Here is a 25,518-nt window from a genome sequence, read left to right on the forward strand (position 1 = left end):
TTGGGAAATGTAAGAAATTTATTAGACTACAAAACATTGTAGCATTGTAAGCATTTTATATTTTTCATTATTTTTCTCATACTTTAGTTACTGTGTGGAAGTTTGGGGAATACATATGAGAATGCTATAAAACCTCTAAACTTATTACAGAAGAAAGTGATACGAATGATTCATAACGTTAAATATAGAGAACATACAAATAAATTATTTATAAAATTGAAATTATTAAAATTAGGAGATTTAGTGAAACTACGGACACTATTAATTATGTTTATGCTAAAAATAAAAATTTGCCTTTTAAGTTACAAAGATTATTTTCAATGTGTTCGGGGGGAGAAGACAGCAGAAGCAAATTTTATTTCAAGCATCAGCTAGCTAGGACTACACAAAGATTAATGAGTCCATCGGTTAGGGGTATACGACTGTGGAACTCTCTTCATTATAATTTAAAGAACTGTATAAATTTATAGTGTTTTAAAAAGTGTTGCATGTCTAAAACGATAACTCAATATGAAGAACGTGAACGAAATTGGAGTTAATTAAAAAAGGATCCATTATTTTTTGCCTCCATTATTTTTTGCCTCATTTTATTTTATTTACTTATCTTTTATCCTTGTTACTATGTGGAGTGGTATATTCTGATTGTAAATTTGGTGTTTGGTTTGCGTTAGGACCGGAGATAAATGTTAGTTTGTTCCTTGCTTTTTGGTGCCCACTTGCAATATAAGTTGTATTGTAGATGGGGGGCAGGGTTTAATAAGAATATTTTCTTCTTCCTGCTCCTATTCACACATGGTTGCAGTGCTTTACCGATAGAAAGTGTGGTTGGTTTGTCTGAAAGAACTAACTGTGGAAACTGTTGTACCAAGTGTGAAATAAATAAATAAATGAAATGAGATAGCAATACTCTGAGTCTGAAGGAGGCTGTTGTCACAAATTACACTTCTTCCTTGCTCACTGTTCCATCTTTCTTTTAGGGACTAATGTAGCCAGTTTATATTGATTCTAGCAGTACTTTGAACATAGTAATCAATGCTATTATTTCCATACAATTGAAGCTCTTATCAGATGTTATGTCAGTAAAGGACACAGTGTCCTGTATAAAATCAGTGAATGTCTCGTTCTCTACTGCCATGTGTTTTTTTCCCTTTTTGTAACGCACTCTCTATATCACCCCTATATAAGTGTGTAGCTTTTCATTTGAAGATCTTTCTACAAACAAACACTAAGAAAGCAATTTGCCCAAAATGCAGTGGCCAATAAAATAGCTGGAAAATAGTGACATAGAAATATATGTTAAGTAGAAGTATATGCTCTCTGAAACTGAACTACAGACCAATGTGATATACTCAAAGAAATAATACAGATTTCTTTGTAGTTAGCATGAGGTTATCTTTCAAATGATACAATGGACTAAAGGTGGCCCTTTCCTTACAATACCAATAAATCCACCTAGCAGAATGGTCTACAGTACATGCAGGACACCCTCCCCCATCCCAAACCTAGGTCTAGATACCAAGGCTATAGTTACTTCTACACCTATTGAAATTTTGAGGATGAAATAGTAAATGATTCATTTTCTTTTATAATCAATCATTAGCTTGACTGCTTATCAAAAAAAGCGGGAAGTATTTGTTCATGACTTTATTTAGCACTAATAACAGGCAAAATCCACCACAAGTGCATCTGCACAATGCATAACTGAAAATTGTTTCTGGTATCAGCATCTCACTCAGTAGAGATAGATGGGAAATAACGCTGTTCCCACCTTTGCTGTCCACGTCTGACATACTTCCACCTATAACCTACCTGTACATGGGCTTGTATTCGTGGGAAGTGGTGTATGAGTGGCACATGTGGGGGTGTCTCCATTGAGTGTGCAGTCCAGATATACGTGTCATTGGGCCACAGCCTGCCTCCTGTTTTGCCTTTGCTCTTTATGGGACTCTTTTTCACGCTGTCTCTAAGATTGGGAAACTTCCCTCTACAGCCCCTGTTGGCGAGGTTGGTAGGAAGTGTGCTCCACCCATTACCCCCCAGCCCGGAATACAAGGGGAGCTGTGGAGAGTGAAAAGGATGGATAGAAAGCGACTGGGAGGCATGAGGAAGAGGAGAAGGGCAGTTGTGGTGGTGGTGCTGGTACTGCTGGAACAGTGAGTGGTGACTGGGGGAGCGGAGCTGCTGCTGCTGGTGGTAGATTTGATGAGTCGAATGTGAAGAGAGCATGTGACTGGGCGAGGCTGATGGGTGATACTGGTTGTGAGAATGATGCTGCAGCTGATGATGACTTGCTGACAGGTGAAGCAAGTGGTCGTTGGGGGAGTGATAGTGGCCTGGTGATAGGTGAAGCTGATGGTGGCTTGGCGAAGGAAATAGGCTGTTTGGGGACTGTGGGGCCAGATGGCAAGTTGGTGATGGCGGGCATAGCTGATGACTGGAAGATGGTGGCGCTATGTGGTAGTAGCTGGGAGAGGGAGACGGAGTGAGCTGTTTTGGCGGATGCCGTTGCTTTGGCTTTGGTGAATGCGGGTGGCGCTTTGGTGAGTGTCGAGGCGAAGATTGCAGTTGGTTACTCGGCGTCTGTACTTGCAATAAATTCTGGTTATGCTTCGAGTGAGAGTGGCTCTTGCTCGACTTGGCCTTCCCTTTGCCAGATTTGCCCTTTGTGGTGCCACCGCTGGGCTTTTTAGGGCTACAACAAAACTCATGGCTGTGGAAATAAGTGTTCATACTGACAAAGATTCATAAAAACACAAAGAAATCCTCTCTGTCGTCTCTACGTTTTGTTTTTTTATTTATCGCTTACCACACTCTCTCCTTTACTGAGATGCTCCTCACCATCACTTCTGTCTGAATAATGTAGGTCATGCCTCTCAAGAACAACCAATCCCTCTCCGCATCCAGTACAAAGTAGGTATTTCAGCCCTTTTTTCTCATATGTCAATAAGTAAATCTCACCGGAATAAAAAAAAATAAAGTAATCCCTCCTCTTTAGGCAACTTTACTCGTGTTTCCTTTCCCTTATGGATTTGAGTGTGAATTAGTCGTCAAAAGCAAAGCATCCTCCTTTATTACCATTTTTAACACTCTCACCATCTCTCAGTGGTATGGTAGCAGTAGGATAATAAAAGCTGGGTCCCAAAAAGAAACAGGAAAGCCACTTGGACAAGTTGACCACTCCTTCCAGTCCTGCTTTGTTTCTGTAGACAGTGCTCCAATGGAAGATTTCTCACTCCTGTGGTTAGTCTACTCCAGTCTTCAGTCAGAGTAATTCACATTATCCACCGACAGCACACTCCAGTTTTGTATCAAAAGTGTTGGCCCCTCAGCATTCATCACATTTATATATTCCAAAAAGTCCTATATTGCATTTCCCTTTTCTCTTAAGATTTATATTCATTCTTTAAATCCAGCAGAAATTTAAAAAAAGGTCTGAAAGAGTTCTCATCATCTTCCTTCTCTCATCTTGTCTTGTTTTCATGGTATGATAGATTGAATTAGCCACATCCCTCAGCTGCTCTCATCTTTCTATGGTGCCTCTTTCCCTCAGCATCCACCTCTCTCTCTCTTTCTCTCTCTTTCCCCAACTCACTCTCTTGCTCTTTCTCTCCCTTTCCCGGACTGGCCAATTAGGGGGCTTCCCCGGACTCCTGCACATGACAGCAGCCAGGCATAACTAATCGATAGGCAACCGAGGACAGCAATACAGCGCTCAGAGTCACAGTGTGTGTGTGTGTACAAAGAAGGGAGTGCTGTGATTGGTGGACTGCGGTCGCTTCCATCAACCTTTGTCTTGCTCTTTTAAAGCATCTCAAGACAGGCCGGGTCAGCTGGAATGCAGTGTTTGCAAGCGCGTTTTGTGTGTATGCCTTGGCCTACTTCACTGTCTCTTTGTGAATCATGATGTGGTTGCTTATTATATGTTTCAGGCTTTAATTTATCTATGGCAGAAGGTACGCCTTTGATCTTTTACAGTTGTGGTCAGGTATGGAAACTTAATACATAACCATCTAAATTGTGTTTTTTTATTTATTTCTTGCATACAGTGCCACGAAAAAGTATTTGTCCCACTGCAGAAAATCCTCAAGGAAAGTGTCCAGCTATCAGTTCACGCGCTGAAGTTCAAGCTCAGTTATTCAGCAGGACAGTGACTGGAAACACCAAGTCCACCCCTGAGAAGCTAAAAAAAACAAAACACAATGAAGGTTTTGGAGTGGCCAAATCAAAGTCCTGACTTAAAGCCAACTAAGATTCTTTGGCATGACCACATCGTTCATGCTCCAAAACCCTCCAATGTGACTGGATTAAAATAATTCAGCAAAGAAGAGTAATTGCTTTTTACACAGGACCATGTAGGTTTTTCTTCCCTTAATAAACGATCAATGAACAACAACAACAACAACAACAACAACAACAAAAAATCAAACATTTTGTATTTACTGAAGTTCCTTTGTCTAATATTAAGATTTGTTTGATGATCTGAGACATAAAAGTGTGACAAATAAAGAAAAGAAATCAGGAAGGGGGCAAATACTTTGTCACTGCACTACACTTGCAGCGCTGAAGAGGTGTTGCAGTATAAGTAATAACGAGTAATATGGGATGTGGCATTGCACCTTTATGCAAAAAAAGATATTTGGCATTGTGGGCCTACTGAGCTTTTCCTTTGTTGTTCATTGTTTTGCGACGTTTCAGACAGGTTTTTTTCTTTTTTCTATTCTTGGCTCCATATGATGTCAGCTAGGGGGTCATTTCAGGGACATAGCTCTGGCTGGAAACACAGAAGCACTATCCATCTGCTGTTCAAACTTTCTCATTATGAGGAAAGTTGGAAAAAAATCGGCTTGTTTCTAACAGTGGATGAACTGTGAAAGAGCACCAAGGACCAGTATAATCTTAGTAAAGTATAAACTTGACACTTCTTATGTTTTCTTCCTGTTCAGATGGAACTAATTATATACCTATGCAACCTTATACCCCAGAAAACATTCAGATATTCAAGGTTATTGAAGAACTTGCAGTTTACATGTTTAGAAAAATGTATGTGTCTCTTTAACAAACTTAGATGGACTTGGTTAGATAACCAGCAGGAATTCATACTATTAACTGATTTGGGTTAAAGTCAACACTTGGCAACACTTAAAAATAAATCAATAAATTCACCTTCTTTTTTTTTTACATTTAAGTAGATGCATAGATACGACTATAAAAACCCTACTGATATCAGTTGAGCCTGTGCACAGTGACTGAGAAAAGGCTTATTTTTTTTCCCAGATCAGTTTAAATATAGCTTCTGGCGGCCTACAGTTGGTATTTAGGAAAGAACAGGATCTGCCATTGGAGCAAGAGAAATGCACACACACATACACCTATCTGGTTGTAGCTATGAGCCTGATGTCTTTATAATGTCAGTTAATATATAGCACAACTGGCCCCAAACCAAGCTGATAAGCAAAAGAGAAGCAAATAGAGATAAGGCACATTAAAAAGCAGCACCCATGTGGAGAGCACAAAGAGATGGAGAGAGGGCGAGGGTGGCAGAGAGAAAGCCTGTTGTAGCGGCCCAGTGCGTTACGAGTGTGTGTGTGTGTGTGTGTGTGAGAGAGAGTGTGTGTGTTCCCTGTGTAAAGTACTGCTAGCGCTGCAGGCTAAGCGCTCAGTCAGAAGAGGATGAGCAAGAAGAATAGGCTGTTAGCATCACAGCGCTAAATGAAGCCAGCACTAATATAGTGCTAGAGGGCGGGGTAGGGAGGGGTGGAGGCTGCTGCTGAAACATGAAAATACAGGGATGGGGTGGAGAGGGCAGACAAGGAGAAGAAACAAGGATGTGAGAATAAGATATTTCACATCTTAGAGCCTAATCCACAATGCTGCAGTGTGGATTAGGCTCATATGAGAGAAGTATAATCTGTCAGTCAGGTTCTAGTCCCTGCTGTGATTACTCCATTAGTACTAAAGGTGGGACAAACTTGACACTGCACCCCCAAATCTTTTTATTAGAAATCATCTGACTCAGCCTGCCTACACTGTGTCAAGCTCTACTTAGCTTTCTACCCCCACTCTAATTTGACACCACTATGTAATGTTTTAATTTAATTTTTTTAACAGAAAAACATTAGGAAAATAATAAATCAGCCAACGTTACACCATCAGTTCTGCACACTGGTTTAATTGAGTAGTTATTTTCTCTTCTGGGTCAGAACAACCCGACTATCCAGGAGAAAAAAAACAACCTTATTTGCTGAGTATAAAACCTTTTGTGCTCCATGCAATTACTGTAATAGATATTAATTATTCTTTTACACATGCACACACGCACACACACACACGCACACACACACACACAGTCACACACATGAAAAATGTTCAAAGCACTGAATTCACACAATCCTTTCTTTCCTGTAAAAAGTGAAGATGTGGGCCATGTCTTTTTTGCTCCTTCATGCTTCACTCAAGCAAAATGTTTTACTATTTATCTCTAAAAGCCAAAAACTGACCACATCAAGAGCCGTCAGCGAGGATCAAGTGTTTGACAGCAAAAACAGACATGTGACAGGAGACAGCATCTTGGCTGGAGGCTGAGAGGATTTGCAGAACAGACTTCCGAAAACAATTAACTACAATCAATAAACTCCACTCTCTCCAGATTGGAGACTAGGTTGTAATCCTGGCTGTCCCCAGCAGGAGGCCTCAGACTCCACAGACAGATGGAGAACTGAGAGGAGGCTAGAATGCACGCACACAGATACGATGAAGGTGACGTCATGAGTACTGACTTACATTTATGTAGTGTCCCACTCAGATACTGAGGCCCCACACCTCAAAAAATTCAAATCATTTACTGACTAGGTGAGCAAAATAATTGTCACAATCCCACAAAATGTTACATTTTGTAGTTTCTTGATGGTATAATGGTATAATTCAGAGTATTTTGAAGCTTCAGTTGTCGAGTGCTTGGCTTCATCTTGGAATCACTTCATCTTAATTGAAACTGATGGTACATATTACGGTAAATATTACGGTAAAGGCTGTAAAATAAATTTTCGGTGTAATTATACGGCCTGAAGAGTTCAAGAAGTGCGCAGTCCAATTAGCACTGGCACCAGGTCTAACAGCATTTAAAAGGCATTTCCTGTTAACAAATGCACGTACTATTTCTCATGTCACTGACTTTTCTAAACAGACACAAATCGACTGAATAATGGCAGCAGATGCTCTGACACGATCCACAAGTAAAGCTTGTAAAAAAGACCAACAGGAGCTGTGGTCTCCATGGATCCAGTGGGTGATCAGACATGTGAGGCTGCAGCCTGAGATCTTCATTATCATATATCACACACCAGCAGCAGAAATCAGTATTAATTTACAGAGTCTGTTATGACTAGAGCAGAGATGTGCTCTGGGCTGGAGCTGGAAGGCTTTGACAAGCTTTTGCTGTTAAAGATTTAAATGTTGTCTGTCTGTAAAATAACAAGATTTAATATTGTCCTTAACTAACTGAGACAAAGAGGAGATCAAGCTTGGCAGACACTTCATTCAGTTTTTTTCACCAGCCAGAAATTTAATAGAGCACAAATATTCTATAGCAAATGGTTACCTGAGCTCTAACAGCTTATTTAGCTGAAATTCAGGAAATTGACAGCAAGAAAATTCTATTTATTTAAATAAAAATCTAACATAACTTGAAATGGATGTCCCTGTTTACCACCCATATATGTATCTGTTGACCGATATCACAACGTTAACAAATAAGATATGTTGCGACACATCAGTGTTGTTCATGTTCAAAAATTGCACGATCAGTGTTTCCCACAGAATCAGTAGTGCACAGATATACAGGCATTGACATACATCTTATTTTCATAAAGAAACTACTTGTGGCAATACATTACTATTATCAGCTTCCTCATTCTGTGGATGAACTACATCTACACTCTTTCAGACTGTACCTGGGCTTCAGGCGCAGGTAAAACAAGGAGCTGGTGAAAAGACTTTGAAATATGTCCCTTATTTCTCATATGGATCAAATTGCTTCCTGTCATGTAAATAAATAACCACAACAAAAACCCACAGATTCAGAGTCTGTGGATCCCTATTTGAAACAGCATTCATCCTGAATCGACAGCGTCTTAGCGTATCGATAAGAACATGGCTTAGAAACACACTGTAAACACGTTGTACCCACAGAAGTGTGGCCTTTATCATAACATAATGGGATTATTACAGTTCTGAAGATTTAACTTCAGCTAATGTGAAGCACTGATCGACAAGAAAGAAATGATTTCTGGAGGATTTGTTTACTGCAATAGTGACTTATTTTCAATCTCATGCCACTATTCCTTATCATAAATACTACAGGTGAGATAACATGCTGTAATAGGAAAGTTAGTGGGGTCAACAGGAGCAGGGCCGAGTCTTCTGTACTGTCGTAAACACCTCCTCCTCCTCCTCTGATTGTTGACCTCAGGAAGCGATCCTACTTGTGGGGATGTTGGGTACGATCGTTTCCTGAAATAAGTGCGCAAGGTTCAACAATTACTGAGAGGTTCGTTCTCCGTGGTGTTCACCGCGCTCTCTTTCCCCATCTATCTGTGTCACTCATACATGCTGGTGAAACCATAGCTTCTGTTAACTAGACTGCCTGTGCATCCCTCCAACTGTGAGCCAGAGCTCAGAGTGAAGTAATACATGTTGTAATGGTATTGTCTGTTAAGAAAGTGGTCTCGGTGTCAATTACAGTCACTGTAACTGACACTTTCTTTCTTTGTCTATCAGTGTGCCCACTGTGACTGCCAGGATGGTGATCTCTTCCTCCATGACTTAATTACAAACTCTGTTTTCAGTCTCTAGGCACTCTGCCTAATCCTGGCAGAGATGAAGGAGCTGGAGTCCTTACAGCAGTGCAACAAAAAAAGTGACTTAAAACTGTGGGTGTTAAAAAACTTCTACTCATTAGTTCCTTTTGAATACATTTATTACTCTAGCACAACCACACACTCATATTAAAGCACTGCCAAAGATCCAAAGACAGGAGGATAAGCAGCAACTACTTACCAGTTTGTCTGCTGACCATTTTACACTAAACTTATTGCAAAAATGCAAAAATGTCAAATAAAAATTAGAAAGAAAATATTACGTTTCTAAATTGATGTAGGAAAAATGCTTGTTTTTATCTAAGCAACTGTCATAACAAAAGCTTCTTTAGTACCAGTAGTTTTTATGGTATTTTCAACAACCTGGCCATATTTTATTCTGGACAATAACAACATGTGGAATGATGAAAGTGCAGCACTATACTGCACGCATCAAAAGAAAAACGAAGGAAAAAAAGCCCCCACCAACAGCAAAACACAGCAAGGAAACAGTGTCACAGATCATTTCTAAAGGAAACAATGACATGCCTAAAGATGCAGGCAGCTGAAATAGAGACCCGATCTGTACATTCTTGGTGAGTGAGTCTAATAAGTTAAATTCATTTTAACAAAATGCTCTTGAAAAGCTGATATCTTTAAGTCTTACTGTCCCATCTATTCATTTACTTCCACTTGTCCAATGCAGGATTGTAGGAGGGGCGGGGGCTATAGGGCAAGAGGCAGGGTACATCCTGGACAGTCCACCAATCTGTTGCAGGGCTGATACACAGAGACAGACAGCCATTCACACCTTTGGGAAATTTCGATTCACCAGTTAATCTAACCCCGCTAATTGCATGTCTGTGGACTGTGGGAGGAAGTTGGAGTACCAGGTGAGAACCCACACAGGTACACAGAGAATACACAAACTCCACACAGAAAGGCCCCCAAATCCACCATGCACCGAGCAGATGGTGCTTTGAATCCAAGACCTACTTGGTGTAAAGCAACAGTACGAACCACTGCAGCATCATGATGCTGAAATCTTACCTTTACTGAAATTTTATGGTATTGCTGCTCATAGGATATGTGGAAATTTTGACAGTGTTAGTACTGACATTAAAATGTCTCATGCTGTTACTTTCTTAAAGAAGAAACATCAGAAGACACCCACTTGTACCTATCATGCAGAACATTAAAAAACTAACTGGAACTAGTGCATATTTGGCTTCCAAGTGACAGAAACCCTGGCCTGGTTGTTAACACGGACAAGTTATTTCATTTACAATCTGGGAACCAGATTTTGAACGTTTCTGGAAGCCAGCTGACATCACTAGTTCCTCTGCTGTCACTCTGCATATTATCTTTCTCAAAATGCAATCCCTGTCTTGCTCTTATTATGGACTGTTTACCTGCATGCAACCACAGCCAGCTCTAATACAAGCAAACAAATACAAGAAAGCTTCTGGTACCAAAATCGAATCCCTTCCCTGCTGACTCTGCATATTCATATCTGTTTTAGGACTTTTTCCAGAGGCAATTTGCTGAAGTGATATAAAAGATTTGATCATACATACTTAAAGAAAGGGACAAACTGTCAGAGAGGCCACTACTGGTGGTGCTGCTGCTCATTTCTGTCACAGGATTAAACTTTAATTTTAATCAAGACGCACACTCATTGTCCTACAAGGAGGCACAATTACAAGTCAAGAGGGATGGCATCATTAACGTGGGACAAAGCTTGCTGTTTGCTGGCTCATATTCTCTGTGCAACAAAAGCTTTTCCAATTATAATCTGTGCCTTATGGTGTACAGTAATGAGCCTGTCACTTACTGTAGCACATCCATGTGTGACTGCATAACAAAGGTGCCAATATTATTCTGCCTGGTAGTAATAATAATACACAAGCAGACATTGTTGCTCTAAAATGAAAAGCCGATGCTCTAATGAAGCAGTGACACTCAAGGCTTCTGATTTACATCACAATCAGCACTTATATCCAGTCATGAATTTCTCAAGTAGCGGTGAATAGGTCAAGCCGCCTGTAGTGTCAAACCATCCCATAGTAATCACACAAGATGGATGGAGACATCGTTATGTTGTGTTCAGTCTCATTAGTTAGTGGACATATTAAGTGATTGCTTGTGGTCAGCTAATCTGTGCTGATTATATCAGCATAACCAGAGAACAGGCTGGAGGTAGGAGACTGATGGAGAGGGAGCGTGTGGAGATGTCTGTGTGTGTTCAGTGTGTGTGGGAGAGAGCTGATATGCAAGCTTCATCCCACTCACAGAAGGTGACGCAACACCTCACACACTCTCAAGCAGCGCAAATCCATTGCACTACTCATGGCCACAACACAATGTGTGTGTGTGTGTGCGTGTGTGTGAGATCACATATAAAGATAGCAAGTTTATATACAAATGTTCATCTACTTTTTCCTTTTTAACTTTAACACTCTCTCGTGCACACAAAAACACACAAAAACCCAAATTTCTCCCTTTGGTGATCAGCGCAGCAGTATCACCATGACAACAGTTGATGCCACATGCAGCGTTGGCCAGCATCAGAGGCGGTGCTCATTAGTTACGACACACAATGACGGTCCGGACGGTAAACATTTGCATTATAATCCCACCCACTCATGACATCACCACCGCGCTATCATTTATAATAAAAGAGGGAAGATACAGCGAGGCTACTTTGTTGAGGTCATTCCTTCTGTTCTGCAGAATCACACAACATTTACGATTTCATGTAGCAGCTGATCAGAATGAAAGAAAGCAGGCAGGGCACGTCATCAGTCATGATGCCCCGAGGGTTTCCGAGCAAGTCTGAACACGTTAATGTTTCCAAGTCATTGCTTTTAACCTTCAAGTTGCCCCAGTGTGTGTTTCCATATGATGTGAGCAGAGCACTATCACAGCAGAAGAAGAATAAAGAACCACTTCTGTCTCGCGGCACCTGTTTGTGATTCCTCATTTATTCAGCATTAAAGCGCTTTTTCATTTCCATGAGGCCATGATGTATAGATTCTGAGTGTGGGAGGTGAAAATTCACAGCTATGGTGTGAAGACTCCAAAAAAAAAAAACTTACTTTATTTAATTACATAGTGCCCACTCAAATATTAGACTTGGAGTTTAATCGCACACAAGCATCCTGGGGTCCTAGGTTTCCCATCAGACCAATGTACAAGGTGAAATAGTAGGAACGACAAATCCACAATCAGCTGTGAAAGAAAAGCCTACACATGCACATTGGTATCCCATGAGGTGCTGGGAGAGTGGAAAGTCTTCTCAGGAAGAGGAGGATAATGAGCCACTCTCTGCTGAAGCAGTGTGTGTGTGTGTGTGTGTGTGTGTGTGTGTGTGTGTGTGTGTGTGTGTGTGTGTCGGGGAGAGTAGGTTGAACTGTACTGTTCAAAAAGGCAGTATAGCTAAAGCATTTGTGACGTAGCTCCCACACATTTTCCATTTTAATATTACCGACATATATAGAGGATATTTTTAGACCTCATTCTTAGAATAAAACAACCACTGTAAATTTGTTACTCTGTCTTTTACACCTTTTGCTTGTGATAATACTGGAATCTGCTGTGATTAAATACATTTTTAACACTTTTCTATTGAGTGGGAACATCTGACAGACAGCAGACAATGTGAAACCAAACAGAAAACCGATGTACTGCCTCTCCTGCTGATACTTTACATTCAGACTATTCCAACTAACAGTCCTAACATGATCGACAAGCTGACCTCTGTCGCTTGATTCGCTGTATGCTCAGATGGACATTTTATGATGGATAGTTTATGATTTTAGGATCGGATATCTAATCAGTCACTAATTGTCTCCGTCTGTGTCTTACTCTCTCTCCCACTCTGTCTCCCTACTCTGCCCAACCCTCTCCACACCCATTTCCTTTGACCACTAAACACATCTTTAAGGCTTTTAGAGCTCTTTCTGGAGAGCCAGTATGACCTTCATACCTCTTGTTTACTATTCATCAATTATAGAAAGAAATGGGTGGGGCAGTGAAAGAGAGGACTGCTGTTTGTGTCCACAAAAAACAACAACATTTTAAGCGTGTAGGGTTAACCTTTTGTGTGTGCTATAAAGAGACTCAAACTATATTTGCCTGCTGGTAGCAAATAACACTATCAAAGTACAGCCAAAAGTCAACAACCAGGCTACCTATACAGATGGATTGACTGGAGCGCTGATAGCGTTTAGAATCAATAACATTACTGTCATCGAGGAAGAGGCTTAGCAACAGACACCACTGAGATAAAGTCCAGTCTAAAATCCATATGATTCCAAAACTATATCATACTGTTATGCTTTATATGGTTTTTTCAAAAAGTGTTGAACATTTTAAACAATTTGATTAAAGATTAATGAACATTTGTGTATTGTTAGCTCAACAATCTAAACCATCAAAACCTTAACTGGCTCTGGCCATTAGCACTTGCAAGTTAATGTGGGGTTTATAGTCCCAAAGAGAGAAAGACTAAGAACCAGTTCACAAGCTACAGGGAGTCCTGCAATGCATAGCACTATAAAGATGACAGTATGCGTGGGCTGAATGCTGGTTAACATTTAGGTATAATCAGGAAAGGAAGTGACAGATGATTTTACGACGAAAAGGAAGAAGTGCAAGTGAAATCATCAAAGATTAGAAAAAGCACAGATAAAAAGCACAGACAGTGGCTGAAGTGCTTCCACTCCACTACAAAGATACTGTTTATGATCAATTCTGCCTCAACTCTCTTTTGCTGTAAAGAGCAAAAGAGCAAGAAATTAGGAGCATCACAATACTGGTTGGGCTATATATTTTAACGCTGCCCCCTGGAGACAGTAGAAAGTTATTACATACAGACATGGGTCTGCAAAGCTCTGTGTATCACAATGGAAGCTTGATATAACCAACACACACACAGTGTCAAATGTATCACACCACATTTATATCCATACACTCTCTCTGTGGGACCAAGAGTTGTGTTAGTGAGGGCGTGTTTAGCATAATGCCCTATCAGTCATGCAGTAAGTGTCTGAGACTTGGAAATGGTAACACCCTGGGAGAACACAGGCCAATATGATTATTGCAAGGAGGTGGGTTACTTTTTTCTTTTTTCATAGACTGAGCTGTAAATCTGTAGACAACTGTAAAACTGCTGCAGGGTGGAACACAGAGTGGCTCGCCTTCCATTCAGTGTCAGATCAATAATGTTTTTATTCAGTACAGACACCATTTACTATTCTGTAACCCAGAAAGAAATCAGCTGTGAAAAATAAGAAGCTACGGGAAAATGCTTCATTTGGATTTCTCTCATTAAAGCAGAAAAAGGGGTTTATTCTTTAAATCTTGATGTTGAAATTCTTATTCTGACACATATGCTACAGTAACACAAAACATCAAATACTAAAATAAGTGTTTGAGACTGTTACACATGCTACCGCACTTTACAAATCTGTCTGGAATCTTGTAATTAAGGTAGGAATCCATGCATTCATGCATTTATTTATGCATGTTTTATTTTATGTCACTGATGCTTTTTATGTGCTGATTATACCATATCAGTAGAAGGACTCACTAATGGCCAATCACATCATCACATCTGCAGCACTTTCCTAATGTTCTGATGTTTCAAGCTATTTTACCCCTCAGAAAACTAGTCTAATATCTGCAAGAGATGCTGAGTGGAAGGCACAGCTTCCTCCATTTAAAAATCTGATATCAATAACAAGCAACATCCAAAACATTCATGCAAAGTAGAGAATGGCCTAAATGTCTCTTTATATTTTTGCATAATGTAATGATAAAAATAGATTGCATAACACTGTGGAAACAAAGGGTTTCAAAAGGTGGTGCTTAAAAAAGACGAGAACAATCTAAATAGAAAATTACCAAAGTCAGCTGCTGCAAATTATTTCAACATCTGGAAGATCCTAATGTACATCATGCATGTTCACATTTGTTCCATTTTTCCACACTACATGAGCATTATTGACTCAGCATGTGGAAACTCAATAAAGTGGTGAAGCACTAGACAGCTAACTGGACATAAAGCAGGGTTTATAGCTGGGTTAATGGCAGTCTCACCATACTATAGTTAGGTACAAATTTGAAGGTACAGTCCAGTCCGGCACACTCTCCACAATAACTGCGTTCACACTGTTTGGTACAAAAATGTGTAAAACAATTGTAAAATTTGATTAAATTAATGATGTTGCTCTATCCAGGATGCAATCTGCCTTTCGCTCCTCATGTCAACTCAGATAGGCTTCAGCCTGCCCCTCCCCCCATGACCCTGAATTGGATAAGTGGAAGAGGATGGATGGATGGACAGAGGATATATATGCTCCAGAAGACAGCTATAAGAATTATAGATTAATCCTGTTATTACGAACCAACTGATGCATTATTTATATGTTGTTATTTAGTTTATCTTAACACTGCACTGATAACATAAAAAACACAAAATATTCTACTTACTTAAGTATTCAGAGGTCGTTTAAAACCAGAAAGATCAAGTATGAACCCAGGGGAATTATACAAGTAAATATACAAACAAGAGCAGTTTGAGACTACATATCTCTGCAAAGACTGAAAGTTCTCTCCTCAGTTTATGTGACCTCAGAATCAGATAGGACAGCTAATCAGGATCAGTTTATGATATTTTCTTGAGAAAATCTGGACAGAGTCTCACAAGTATTCTTATTTACATCTGATATGAATTTGTGAAGATATGTCAAGAAATGTCCCTGAAGTCTCTGTCCCAAGAAATCTGACAACTGTAAAGAATCCTTAAAAAATGTTAATTGTCCCCTGAAGCTGATGATGCTCAACTTGTCTACTTTTTCTTACATTCAATGCACCAGCTCAACACCAGCCCCTAAATAAAGTGCTATACAGGCAGTTTAAAAAACATCATCTATCTTTCACATGTATATAATTCACAAACACGGATAGACTTCCTATGGCTCATTTTATAATAACGTCCTAAATGAACCGTTACACATGGGGTGACAGTGATGCCTCTCATCAGGTCAGTCACACACCTTCAGTGCTAAGATTTTCATTTCACTGTAGACTTGCAGTGAGGAGACTGCTCAGCTAAATGATGGCTTTGCCATGGCAACACACCGGCTCTCTGGGTCTCGTACACTATGCCAGGGCTCATTTCCATGACAACATTATCAAAATCTCTACCATAAACAGAGTGCTGCTTCAGCTTCAGTTTAAAGCTGCCCCTCACTGCCTCGCTGTTTTTTGGCTAAGAAACTGAAACTGGAGAATGTTAGCTAAATAATGGCACACACACACACACACACACACACACACACACACACAACAAAAACTCAGGTAAGGTTTCATGCTTCCCACCATCCCTAAAGCACGACACACACAAACACACACACAGGCGGGCATACACACACAGGTTGAGGTGTGTGTGTTACCTGGCTTGCAGTGATACAGTCAGTGAAGGCATTCCTCCTGGAGAAGAACATAAGGAGCTGCTGCCAGCGTGAGGAGGACGTGGAGGGGGAGGAGGAGGCGGGAGAGGAGGTGGAGGGGGAGGAGGTGTGGGGAGGTGCCAGCTCCTCCGAGGAGCCCCGCTTGGGCCCCAGCTTCTGTTTGATACCTAGGCCCGCCCCTTGACCCCCGGATGCCCCGCCTACCCTCGAACTGCGAGGGTACAGGGTGTTGTTTCCAAAAATATAGTTCATCGTCTCTGCTGTCTGATCTTCCCTTTGACAGACAAGATTGAGTTCAGGTGGTAACGCTTCTCTGCTGCTTCATCTCCAGTCTCTCTCATCTGTCACTCATCGCTTTCACAGTGTCCCTGTCTAAATATACAGTCCAGCTTCCCTTTTCTTGCAACACTTTCTGAAAATGATGCTGCCTTTGTGGATATTTTTATCTCCTCTTCCGAAGTTTTCTCTTAATAATGTCCCTTTTATCTTCTTTAGCTCAGGATTAACAGAGCAGCTGGTGGAAGGAGAGATGAGGAGGAGGTAGAAAGTGCAGGACAGGTAGACAGGGTCCACTTAGAGTTGAAGCGTGAGTCTGTCTCTCAGGCTCTTTGTGTGTCTGTCCACCCATTAATCCATCTGCCCGTCTTTTTTTGTTCTCCATCAACTGGTCCATCATCCCATCTTCTCTCTAGCCAGGAGAAAGGTCCAACATCCACATCTCTGGAAATCCAAAATTCCTCTCCTCAGCTGCGTTCTTGCCTCTCCTCAGAGACAAGACAAAGTGAGGGGGTGTATGGGCCAGGCACACAAGGATATGAAGATTGATTATTTAAGGGAGTTCACTCTTTCCCTCTGTCTTTCCTCCACCCCACCACCTCTTTCTCTCTCCCTCCCGCCTTCTCTCTGAGTCCAAGGAGATGACCAGTCAATCTCCCTGCTGTCACTGTGTGTGCTCCCATTAAATATGGAAGGAGCAGGGGAGGGAGTGATGGGTGGCTGAACGGATGAAAGGAGGGAGGTGGAAGGATGCAGGCGAGAAGAAGAGCATCTGAAGTAGGTGGATGGTTGGAATCATTCTGCAACTCTTCTCTTTCTCCTCCCCTCTCTCTTACATCTCAGTTGTTTCTCCGTCTCTCTCTCTCTTCTCGTCTCTCTAACTCAGTACATTATTCAGTCTCCTTTTCTTTTCCTACCTAACCCCCACCCACCCTGTCTGTTTCTTCCCCCCTCTCTCTCTCTCTCTCTCTCTCGCACGCTTATCTTTCAGCAAATTGTCTTTTCCAGTCTTTTATTGGAGCTGCAACCCGATGCCCCTTCTCTCTCTCTCTCTCGCTCTCTTTCTCCCTCTCTCTCTCCCACTGTTAGATATCATTACTGGTGCAAGCCACGCCCCTACATTCCAGCCAGCCAATGAAATAACAGAACCCCCCTCAGTACATTCACACATAACACACACTCCAAATACACACACACCCTCACACATATATGTACACACGTATGCAAAGATGCCTGTTGCAGTGTGAGGAGGGGACACGGTGGAAAGAAAGCTGAATGCCACCGAAGAATACGGTGAGCGCTGGCACTGGCTAGACAGATAACGAGATAAATGTTTGTGTGTTTGTGTGTGTAGGTGTGCTGAGGTGTCTGTGTGCTTTTGTGTGTGTGTGTGAGAGTGGGTGGGGGGATGGGGGGGAGACAATCTTGGAAACCGAGAGACACTAAGGCACAGTAATAACAGGTATGCTCCCAGTGCGAGTGTGTGCGCTGAAGTACATGCATGCTCGAGGTGATGTTGCTTTTTTTTAATGTGTGTGTGTGTTTGTGAGAAAGAGACAGATCTTCTCCTGAGGCTGTTTCCAGACACTGCAGCACCCAGCTCTCCCACACACACACACACACACACACACACACACACACACACACACACACACACACACACACACACACACACACACACACAGAGCATGACTCCAGAATGGAAAACAACAGGCTGTTGCTGGGCACCAACTGAGATAAAAGAAAAGAGAAGACAAGAGAGAGGCAAGACAAGCAGGCTAACAAGTGTCCTCACAGCATCCCTGAAGCATGGCATGGAAGTCTAGAGACTTTAGCATGCATTAAAATTGGCTGGCACATCTGGGTCAAAGGTCAAACAAAAGATGGGCGTACACAGGTTAGACTGACCCTCTTACAACAAAGCCGACTCATCCTAAGTGATGTGGACTTCTACCTCTGGTGTATACAGTTAGCCTACACAGCAAGATTAGCCTCCTAGAGGATTAGCCACAGGTGGAGCGGGACCCCTGTCACAGCCTTTTCCTGTGTTTCCTAGGGAACAGTAACTATAGTAACAGCTTTGAGACTCCTGAAATACACCTGGTGCTGGCTGACTAATGTGTTGTTTCCTAAGATCTGAACAGATATCTCAGAGATTTGTTAGGCTTCTTCAGAGTCTAAGATGGATCCTAGACCATATAGAGGATCGCTCTAAATCTGACTTGAATTGCCCTAAATTGCATGGGACTTCTGTGAATACTGCGAAGTATTTTTATTTTTTTATTTTTTTTTGAGCAGTTAACATTTCAGTAGGTAGGTTCTCTCTTTTAACCCAAATCCCAGTCTTTACATAAACATTGCCAAGCAGCTTTGGTGCCTAAAACCAAAAAATAAATAAATAAATTTAAAACCAGAGATCCCAGATTGGGCTCAGTACATAATATAAACTGTATATAAAAGATGGAAACAGTAAACTAAAGGCACTATTATTTTGAAGCCTTGAGTTTCTGAGTTTGGAAAGTGCCGTCTTGACTTTTTACAAACACTTCACTTTCACCCATATAGCCCAATATTCGCCTCTTGTCAGTAACATGGTAGCCACACGCTAAACACTCTTTAACTTTTTAGGCCAGGAGGCTACATTCAAGCATGAGGGAGGGAGAAACAGGAGAGTCGAAAATTTTCTACCGATGAGAAACGGAAGATCAAAGCATGTAAAATATAATAATAACCAGTGCAGCCAGTACAGAGTGCCTGACGAGCCCAGTTATAAGTACACTGTTAAGACTTGACTGCACACCGTGTTTGCTTCCTCCGAAACAATAAAGTTCCATTGGAGCAGCCTTTTAATGCCTCTGTCTTTCTCTTGCTAGCAAAGTTGACCTAGACAGTAAAGCTAGTTAGCTACCGGCTACGACACAGAACCCGACATGTTAACCAGAGGTGTCTTTACCATGATTCCATCCAATGAGATGACAGTGCTAGCAGCGGGCCGCCGCTTCTCTGAGTTTGAGTCGCCTGGTGTACATGAACTGGAGATGCCAAAAGGATTCTTTGCACTTATTGCTAATTTGCTCATATCAGCACGCTAAATCCCCAGAATAAAAAAGCAAACATAATAGTTGCTAATTCAGCATTTTGGGATCATCACTGTGAGCATGTTAACATGTTGATGTGAAGTTTGTGGCGCTACTGCATTCTCACAAAATCGTTCTGTATCAGACTCTTGTGCTTTATTGTTGTGCCTTTGTCTAACATTGCTAAGTCAAAGTAGCACTATGCTAACTTAACTTTATTTTCCATTTTTAAAAAAGAAATGGTAGTCAAATGAAGAGGGCTCTGATACAGATATATCACAAAGAAGTAAAAGGCAGGCCCAGTTATAGTCCACAATATTAAAGCAGATAAACCTCTGGTGCTTCCAATATAAGGTGGATGCTTGTAGTTTTATACTGCTTTAAATTAATAAATTCTCTATATGCGTACTTATATGCTCTTTGTTGAATTTGACTCATTCCTGCTCATTCATTTTGAGTTTCATTCTTTCTTTCCTATTGGGCCTGTGTTGCATATGTCACTGAGACCAAATTAAGTGTTTTCTTCCACTGAAACACTGAAGGGTTTTATTTAGAAACAGTAAGTGTTGCATTTGTGTTAACAGCATCATGCAGAAATCAAAAATCAACTTTCTGTTGTGGAAAATTGCCAAATATGATTAATTACACGTCTTAGAGGAAGTCACGAATAAAAGCCAGTTTAAAATATACGCCTGTCACATTTTGCAGTTGAGAAAAATAAAGACCTCTAACCTTTTTAAGGAAATATTCTATTTATGAAAAAGTTTTTAATTGTCTAAGAACATTACAAAGAAAAACTGATAGCAGAAATTTAACACTTCACACACAACACAAACGTAAAACAACTATATCTGCAGAACACTGCACTGATGGAACCTCAGCCGCTTGCATTACCCACTATCAGAGGGTGTGGAGCGCCAAATCAGTCATGCCGCCTGCAGTGCAAACACTCAGTTAAAGCATATTATCCTCATAACTGGCATGAATTAATGCTGGAGGCATATTATTAGACTCCCCTGGTCACCTTCTCATACTGTCTGCAACTAGCCACTACAACAGAAAGTACAAAACACACACACACACGTCAGCTGACACAGCATTATTTCTGTAGCACACAGTCCCTATCACAACCCTTAATGTGCGTGTGTCTCTCTCTCTTTCACTTTTCCCCTCTCTCTCTCCAGTCAAATGTCAGTAAGTGAATGCCAACTCTATTAATATTTCAGAACCAATTAAATAAAAGCACACATCATGCATGTTTAATGTTCGCCTGCTGAGAGAGCCAAATTTGCCATTCTGTCCTCTACAGGTAGGCCAGGCTGGTGATAGATAGCCTCGTGTACAAATGCTGTGTTTAATGTTTTTGGTTTTTTTTAACAAACTATTTTCTCCTACTGATCTGGCTGAATGACCTAGAACCTATTTTCTGTCCCAGCTCCACAGACTCTAGACAGGATGACCCTGTAAGCACAGTAACCCAGAATTTTCTAGACTTTCTGAACTAGTAACAGGACCCGTAGAAGTGCTGTCATGTTCTCTAAAGAATGAATAGACATTTGGAACATGGACACAGACCAACACCTGAAATGCAGTTCTGCACTGTTTGTTCTCACATTGCAATAGCCAGCTTGTAGATAGCTCTCTGTCAAACTCTAATATGTATTATCTTACATTGTCTACAGCCGTAAAGGGACCGTGATGCAGTCAGAAGGAATGTAAAGCAGACGCCATACAGATCTATAGTGCAGTGGTTCCTAAGTATTTTGGCTCCTCACCAGCTCTTCCATTAGATTCCTCTTCGATTCTGGTAAGGAGAATTTTGCAGAGCTATGTCAAGCTTTCCTTGTAAATGCTGGGTATATAAAAAAATGGACATAAAACACTGTAGCATAGACAAGCACAAACCCAAGCAAAAAGAGAGTCCCAATAGGCCAAGACGGATATTTAGGCTTTTCTGACTGAGGTCAGGATTGGCTTTTTTTTTGCTACGCAGCACGGTCTAAGTTTGTGATTTAAAGCAACAACAATCAATATGACAATGACGATGATTCAAATAACTATCAGCTCAAGGTTATGGTCATAGTGACAAGTCAATTCATCAGATTTCCCTCTTCAGCTCTTCAGAACCTTTTAGCGTCATTCAGCTCTTTGTTTGGCCCAAAACTTGACGGTTATTGTTTACAGTGTTGTTTTTATTGTGACAAAGCACGTGGGCATTTTTTAAAAGAGCAATATCTGCTTAGCATCAAAAGGCAGACAGAGAAAAGCATTTTTCACAACTGCTGTTAACTCATGTGAAGTCTCACAGGGCCATTCTGTACAGGGTGTACATGTTGCCCTTTAGACATGCCAGTTGCCCTTGTGTCCTACCTATATTAAGTCGATGACTCCCAGCTCTAGCTATCATTCAGTACTAACAAAATTACGAGAATCTTAATACTGCACAGTTCCACTTTAATGCTTTTAAGGACTTGATGATCTCTCATTTCCTTGTGACCAGCAAGCATTGAACAGCTATTTTCAGTCAGATATGACTAGCTAGGTGGCCCGGCTCACTATTTTTCATACTCGTTTAGAAAAACACTGCAGTTTAGAAAATTAAATTACCTTGTGGGCTGATGCAATTGCACTCAGCTACATGGCTGCGTACCAACACTGAGCAAAGTACATCAGTGTTAATTAAGCAGAGCACAAGAGGGTGGCAGTATAGCGAGGATCAAATCTGTAAGCTCCAAATGTTTAAATAACTAACTTTTTGAGAATCTAGCAGAAAGGGCAAGCTACTTCTGTGATGTTGTCCTATTAAGCACTTAGAAACGGGATTAAGTTTGAGCGGCAGGTCTTTCCCTGAAGGTAGACAATGGCTGTGCGTTAAACGGCCGGACCGGCACAGTGAAGCAAACATCCCTGAAATGTTACAGCGAGCGGACGTCTTACTCAATGTTAATTACTATTACTGTAAAGGAAAAAGAGTTTGTTTGGAGAGGAATGAATTGGCTGACTGACAGGCTGATTAACATCCAGCAACAAATCTGTGCTCTGTGTCTGTCTGCCCATAATTCTCCCTTCATCCCGTTTTTTCCCATCACTGGCCCTCTCTGTCTTTACTTCCTGCCTAATTATCTGCATTAGCTTAATGACTAGGAGCCACTGAAGCTTCTGAGTACACCATGTATGTCTTACAGTCTGTGTGTTCACAGAGAGCAAAACACTTTTTATGTTCCACTGCTTTCAGTCTCTGCAATAGATATACGGTTTGCCAGAGACTTTTTAAAGCAAAGTCAATTATACGACTGCTCTTACCCTCTATTCAGCGACAAACTGCTGAGCAGCTTTGTCAGTATTGATAAAAAGCATTTCCATTATCCCAACATTCAGTCGCCAAATCATATTAAACAGTTTGATGAATAGAATTCAGTCAGATATTAATTTGTGAAGGCATAACCCTGAACAGCTGTGAACTTTGGGAGGCCTCTTCTGCCCCCTGCAGTTCACAAACTGTAACTACATGCATTGAAAGCAGCTCAAACTGGAGATTTGACAGAGCTCCTCCAACTGCATTCTAATGAGCACACAAGATACAGACACAGCAAGTTTAACATGGGTGACATGAAACGGGGTAGATAAGATGGGTCATAACCTACAATTTATCGTAAAGAGCATGATTACATATCGACACTGCAGTTGCACAGAAGACTATATGTGCTCGCGCCACATCCATGCAAGACCATGTGTGCAAACACAAGTGGGCACCATCACAGACACATTTCAAACATTTTTTAAAAAATACACAAGGTCTGTATTCACATGGTCCACAGAAACAAAACAACATAATGTTTTGGTTGTGGTTTCAAGAAATGAATGCAGCACAGAAAGTTTGAGTAGATTTGTCTACTAAAGGTACTACATGTAGCATTTTTAAACGCCAGCAAAGTAAGTATATCATTGTAAAATTAATTATGTTATAAGGTATAGCTACCATCAAAGACACACTTTAGAAGTCGTGTCGTTTCTTAAAGATAACATTAAAATGGTCCAATCCCTCCACACTGCCTCCCCTCCAGTTGTGGCCCTTTTTCTAAAAATATAAACATGCTCACTTTTCATTCCTTCTGCCATCTGCTGCTTAGACCTCTGGCACTGTAGCAGTAATTGCACACAGGGATCGCACAGAGTATCCTATTAACGTTGACTTACTAACATTTTGTTAATGTTTAAATGCTGCATGGAACACCTTACAAAGTTTCTGTGCACTGTTAAAACACGATGTTTGAATTTCACCCAGTACAGCGAAGACATTCTGCAGATGTGTCTCACAGAAACGCAAAGAAACCTGCATGCTCATTTAATCAGAAGTTTACAGATGAGAAACGACCAAAAACACAAACAAATGAAGCTACGAACGCATGCCAGGATTACCTGGTAGTAGGCGTGGCTTTGAGAATAGAGAGAGGAGAAAGGTGGGGCTGGGACTTCATTCAGCCTCTCTCCCTCTGGGTGAGGCCACGCCTCGTCATCAAAGGAAACCTCAGGTGATTCTACCTACAATGTACAGACATGAGCTCAACAAAGTTCGACACGCATACAAACTAATATGTTTAGGTGCACTGCGCTCTGATCATTGCACAGGTGTAAGACCGACATATACTTTTATCTAGAATATATTTCCTTCTTAATGATGGTTGTGCAAAGCAAAGGGAGAAAACAGAAAGTACGAATGGTCACATCTGTGTTCAATGGAAATTAAAATAGCTGAATCTCATTCATAGTCAATGATCATTAATGTAAACTTGGCAAAAAAAGTATAGAAATTTGTGTTTGGTGGATTATTTCTTTGTTGTAACAATGTTTATTGGCTACAAAATCCTATGCTGTTGAAAGCCTGTTTATTTCCCCTGAAATGGAGCCACATTTGTAAAGAAAATGCATTTGTGGGTTGTGCCAATGAAAAACTTGCCACACACACAACAGCCTGGCACCTGCTCCTCATGATGGTCATCAGCTCAGTCATATCCCGCTGTGGGATGTCATCCCATTCCTTGACCAGCATTCAAGTCAACCAGTGTGGCTGTGCTGGTCACTCTGGCACAAACAGCACAGCCAAGCTGATCCCACAAGTGTTCAGTGGGGTTGAGGTCTGACCTGCAGACAGGCCACTCCATCCTCTCCATTCACAAATTCTGCAGTTAGTCTGATAAATCCCACACTGTGGAGGCAAGCATTGCCATCTTGGAGGACATAGTTCGGTCCCAGACTGTGGAGATATGGGACTGCCACTGGTTGCAGAGCCTCTTCTTGATATCTCTGCATTGCGATTGCTACCAGTGAGAACACGCCTCGTTTTTTCATTGAGGAAGATTCTGCCCCACACCATCACTTTGACACTATGATCCAACTGCTGTAGTCAGAATCTGGACGTAACAACGCTGAACATAACATTCCTCCAGATGTTCAGGTTCTAGTGCACATGTTACCGACACCAGCGCAAAAAGGCTTGATGGTGTAGACCAGTCATGGCACCAGAATCTCAGAACAGATTAAACTGTTTGGCATTGACAGACAAGATCTGACAAGTCTCACACTCAACACTGCTCAAACCAAAAATGCATTGTTCTTAAAAATGTGGCTTCATTTCAGGGGAAATAAAGTTTCCAATCATATCATATCATATCAAATTTATTTGTATAAATTTCTTTTTGTGCTAAGTTTATTTAATTTAATATTATGGTGAAAAAGAGGTATGATAAATTGTGAGCTTGGAATATTTACAGGAAGATATTATATTAATAAATCAGTATGTCTGTGTGCGTGTGTGTGTGTGTGTGTGTGTGTGTG

The 25,518-nt window shown here is 41.0% G+C and overlaps 1 protein-coding gene across 9 annotated transcripts in view; it reads right to left on the minus strand.

The window, feature by feature from the left end:
• The window catches only part of dlg1a (discs large MAGUK scaffold protein 1a), a 111,545-nt gene that overhangs the window by 52,318 nt on the left and 33,709 nt on the right, over positions 1-25,518 (minus strand). For 3 of the 9 annotated variants that reach the window (XM_013911817.1, XM_013911820.1, XM_013911821.1), the window contains one exon: positions 24,103-24,225. The exons of 4 other annotated variants lie outside the window; for them this stretch is intronic. In XM_013911817.1, coding sequence (XP_013767271.1) covers positions 24,103-24,225 — 123 coding nt within the window. Of the gene's footprint in view, positions 1-1,809; positions 2,720-16,312; positions 17,525-24,102; positions 24,226-25,518 lie in introns of those variants that run through there. 2 more of the 9 variants (XM_013911823.1, XM_013911822.1) reach the window with 2 other exon arrangements.

The sequence above is a fragment of the Pundamilia nyererei genome, unplaced genomic scaffold, assembly GCF_000239375.1.
Source record: "Pundamilia nyererei isolate P.nyererei 1_Seehausen unplaced genomic scaffold, PunNye1.0 scaffold00072, whole genome shotgun sequence".
Lineage (NCBI taxonomy): Eukaryota > Metazoa > Chordata > Actinopteri > Cichliformes > Cichlidae > Pundamilia > Pundamilia nyererei.